Source organism: Hipposideros armiger, unplaced genomic scaffold (genome assembly GCF_001890085.2).
Source record: "Hipposideros armiger isolate ML-2016 unplaced genomic scaffold, ASM189008v1 scaffold_67, whole genome shotgun sequence".
NCBI classification, from domain to species: domain Eukaryota; kingdom Metazoa; phylum Chordata; class Mammalia; order Chiroptera; family Hipposideridae; genus Hipposideros; species Hipposideros armiger.
The window spans coordinates 3,056,081-3,060,031 of record NW_017731417.1 but is presented as its reverse complement, the minus strand read 5'-3'; the positions used below and the strand labels follow the sequence as shown (position 1 = coordinate 3,060,031).

The 3,951-nt window shown below is 46.1% G+C and overlaps 1 protein-coding gene across 1 annotated transcript in view; it reads left to right on the top strand.

The window, feature by feature from the left end:
• The window catches only part of NRDE2 (NRDE-2, necessary for RNA interference, domain containing), a 39,512-nt gene that overhangs the window by 21,130 nt on the left and 14,431 nt on the right, over positions 1 to 3,951 (top strand). Inside the window, exons 5-6 of the mRNA XM_019642291.1 lie at positions 1,963 to 2,413; positions 3,326 to 3,731. Coding sequence (XP_019497836.1) covers positions 1,963 to 2,413; positions 3,326 to 3,731 — 857 coding nt within the window. The remainder of the gene's footprint in view (positions 1 to 1,962; positions 2,414 to 3,325; positions 3,732 to 3,951) is intronic.

Genomic DNA, 3,951 nt, shown 5'->3' with positions numbered 1-3,951 from the left:
GCAGCATCACTGGCCCTCATGTAGGATCTGAACTGGGACCCTGCTGCTCAGAACTGGCGTCCCAAGCCAGCTCTTAACCAAAGAGCCACTCGGCCGGCACCCCCCCGCAATCTTATTTTTTGATGCGTTTCAAAGTAAATTGCCAATATCAATATAGTACCCCCTAAATACTTCAGCATGAGTATCATTAACTAGAGCCCCAAATTTTAGTTTTTCTTTTGATTTAAAGTTTACGTACACTGTAGCATACAAATCTTCATTTGCTGATTTTGACGAAGGCATACATCTAGATAACGCAGGCCTCTATGAAAATAAGGAACATCACTGTGACCCCAGAAAGTTTTCCTCCTGCTCCTTGCCAGTCAGTCCACACTCCACCTCCCCCAGAGGCCATTACCGTTCTAATTTTTTTCCACCATCAGTTAGTTTTGTCTACTCTAGAACTTCACACAAATGGAATCACATCGCGTGTACTCGTTTAGTGAGCGCCTGGCTTCTTTCACTCAGCAGAATGTTTCTGAGCTCCACCCACGTGGTGGCACTTATCAGTAGCTTGTTCCTTTTCACTGCTGGTGGGACCCATGGTACGGCCATACCGCTGTTTGTTTATTCTTCTGTTGATGGGCACCTGGACTCTTTCCAGTGCTTGGCTGTTGTGAGTAAAGCTGCTGAGAACATTTGTGCCCGAGTCTTTGTGTAGACATGTGGTTTCCTTTCTCTTGGGTAAATACTTAGGTATAGAATTGCTGGGTCAGAGGGTAGGTAGGTCTATGTTTAGTTTTTTTAAGAAATAGTGAGCGGCCAGGTAGCTCGGTTAGAGCGCAGTGCTCATAACACCAAGGTTGCCTGTTCGATCCCCACGTGGGCCACTGAGCTGCGCCCTCCACAACTGGATTGAAACAACCACTCAACTTGGAGCTGATGGGTCCTGGAAAAAAACACTGTTCCCCAATAATCCCCAATAAAAAAACAAAACAAAAAAAACTGCCAGACCTTTTCCCGAAGTGATTGTAAGAGTTTATATTCCCATCAACAACATATGAGCCCTGGCTAGTCCACAGACTACTCACCAGCATTTGGCGTTGTCATTCTTTTTCATTTCGGCTGTTTGGGTGGCTGTGTGGTGTATGTCTTTGTGATTTTAATTTGCATTTCCTTGGTGACTAATAACGATGAACACTTTTTCATGTGTTTATTGGCCATTCATGTCTTCTTTTGTGAATCTTGTTCAGATCTTTTGCCTATTTTGTAATTGGGTTGTTTATGTAATACACATACAGAAAAGTGCACGGTTTTCCTTAGCTTTTGTGCAGGTAGTCATTCAGTAGTCATGTGTTTGTAACTCTGGGGACGACTGCATGTTCCATAAAAGCATTTCAGCACCCAGCCTCTTTTCCTCTAGAGTAGAAAATAGCCAGATGTAATTTTATTTGACATACTTTGTTTCAGGATTAAAAAAAGAATCCTAGACCTATATGTTTTTTGAAGTAGGGACACAGGACACTGTTGAGGAAAAGGGACTGCCTTGGGAGATAGATGGCTTAGGGTCACCTAAAGCCTCAGTGTCCTTATTTAGGAATAGCCTAAAAGAGGGGGTGATGATTTTCGCCTTACCTGTCACATATGATTGTGACGATCGAATGACATAAGGTATGTGACAGTGCTTTAATTACAAAGCTCCAGGAAAATATACGTTATTAAGATCTGGAAGACAGGCGTGATCTTAAATTCGTGATGCATTAACGAAGAGTTAAAGTGTTAGAGGAATAGGTCAAACAGGCAGAAAAAGTTAATTGCTAATCCTCCTATTTCTGTAAATAGAAACAGTTTGAAGGTAAGGGGGATTTGAATATATGCAGTTGTTAGCTTGCATGACAAGAGTTTAAGTCTGATGAGCTTTCAGTCGTTCAGAGCTAGCACACAGTATTCCCTCAGTAACTTTCTCTCTCTTTCAAACACAAGATACAAGAGGAAAGGAGACTCCTGCCTCGGCATTAACCCTAAGAAGCAGTGTATATCCTGGGTGGGGGCTTCCGCAGAAAAGAAACGCTCCCACAAGCCCGTGGAGCGCTATTTCACGAAGAAGAACGTGGGATTGATGAAGGTCGAAGGAGCTGCCGTTAACAGAAAAACCGAACCTCCCTCATCCGAGCCAATCGCGTTTATCCCAGTGACAGGCTCCGGCGATGTGGTTCCTCCTGTTACAACCTGGTTGAATCCCCTGGGGATTTATGATCAGTCCACCACGCAGTGGCTACAAGGACAGGGTCCTTCGGAGCAAGAGTCAAAGCAGCCAGACTCACAGCCAGACCGAGAGAATGCGCTTCTCAAGGCCAAGGTGGAGGAGTTCAACAGGAGGGTTCGGGAGACTCCGCGGGATGTTCAGCTGTGGATGGCGTTTGTTGCTTTTCAGGTAAGGGCGGTTGTCCTAGATTTCTTATCTAACTCAGCACGACAGCCCTCGTTCTGGGCAAGCCCATGTTCTCTGCAGCACTTTCCGAGCTCCTGTGAGGATCCCTGGCACTGAGAATATAATTAGAGTATAGCCCTTGCCCTGAGTACACTGAGGAAGACTGATGCGTGAAGAATAAATGCAGTGGAGCAGTAAATGCTTTAATGTGTGATATGGGGGTGGGAGTTGGCAGCGACTTGCCATAGAGAAAGGGCTTCCAAGGGAAGGTGACCTCTGAATAGAAGCTTGACAGAGCGATCAGCGCTCACCGGGCGTGGAGAGATTTGTGAAGTGCGGACAGAACACACAGAACTGCGATGGAGAAGGGGCTGCGCGTTCACTTACCTGGTTAGAGCTGTGTGCTCCCTTTCTAAACTATATGGCTTTGTCTTAGTTTTACTCACTTATTTTAAACCACTATCACAATTATTGGGTCATCGGGAAAGTCGTGATGTATTTTTCTATGTTTTTCAATGCAAACATGCATCATGACTTTCCCGACAACCCAATATGTTTGCTCCCACATTGGGTTGTTTTAATGGTAAAGCTGACTGTTCAGGAAAGGTTTTCAAGACGTCACATGCCGGTGATTGGTACATAAGTCTAAGTTTACAATGACAAGAGAGTAAACAGGTCAATGAGGTGAAGCAAACACGAGATCCAACATACTCCGTGACACAGGCATCCTGGGAACGGAGTTTCCGTTAAAGGAAATTGTGGTAAATGACTGGTTATCAAGGAAGTCTGAACAGCAGTTCATTCTGAGAGGTGGGGAACCCTTTGGAGCTTGTGAGTCCCCCTGTGAGCAGCGTGGAAAGTCTGAGGCTCCCCCAGTTCCCTTGGCATTTGTGAATCGGTGTTTTTGTTGTTGAGGACGAGGTCATGAGGAGTCCCGGCCTGTATGCCATTGCGGAAGGGGAGCAGGAAAAGCGGAAGAAGTCGCTGAAGCTCGTCCTGGAGAAGAAGCTGGCCATCCTGGAGCGCGCCATTGAAAGCAACCAGAGCAGCGTGGACCTGAAACTCGCCAAGCTGAAGCTCTGCTCCGAGTTCTGGGAGCCCTCCACGCTGGTCAAGGAGTGGCAGAAGCTGATATTTCTGCATCCCAACAATACGGCCCTTTGGCAGAAGTACCTGTTGTTTTGCCAGAGCCAGTTTAGCACCTTTTCGGTATCAAAAATTCACAGCCTTTATGGGAAGTGCTTGAGTACTTTGTCGGCTGTGAAGGACGGCAGCATCTTGTCCCACCCTGAGTTGCCTGGCACCGAAGAGGCCATGTTTGGTAAGGAGATGCTGACCAGGTCCATTTCCGTGGGAGGAATTAGACTTTCGGCTTTAGGGTGAAAGGGAAGATTTATTTTAGAAAAGTCTAAATTGACAAAACTGATGGGTAAATTGATAAAATTGATTAATCAAGCAGAAAACTGTCCTGAAACTTAACAGATTCTCCCCCCTGCAGCTGCTTAGTGGTAGTGGGGGTGGGAGTGGGGGTGAGGGCGGGG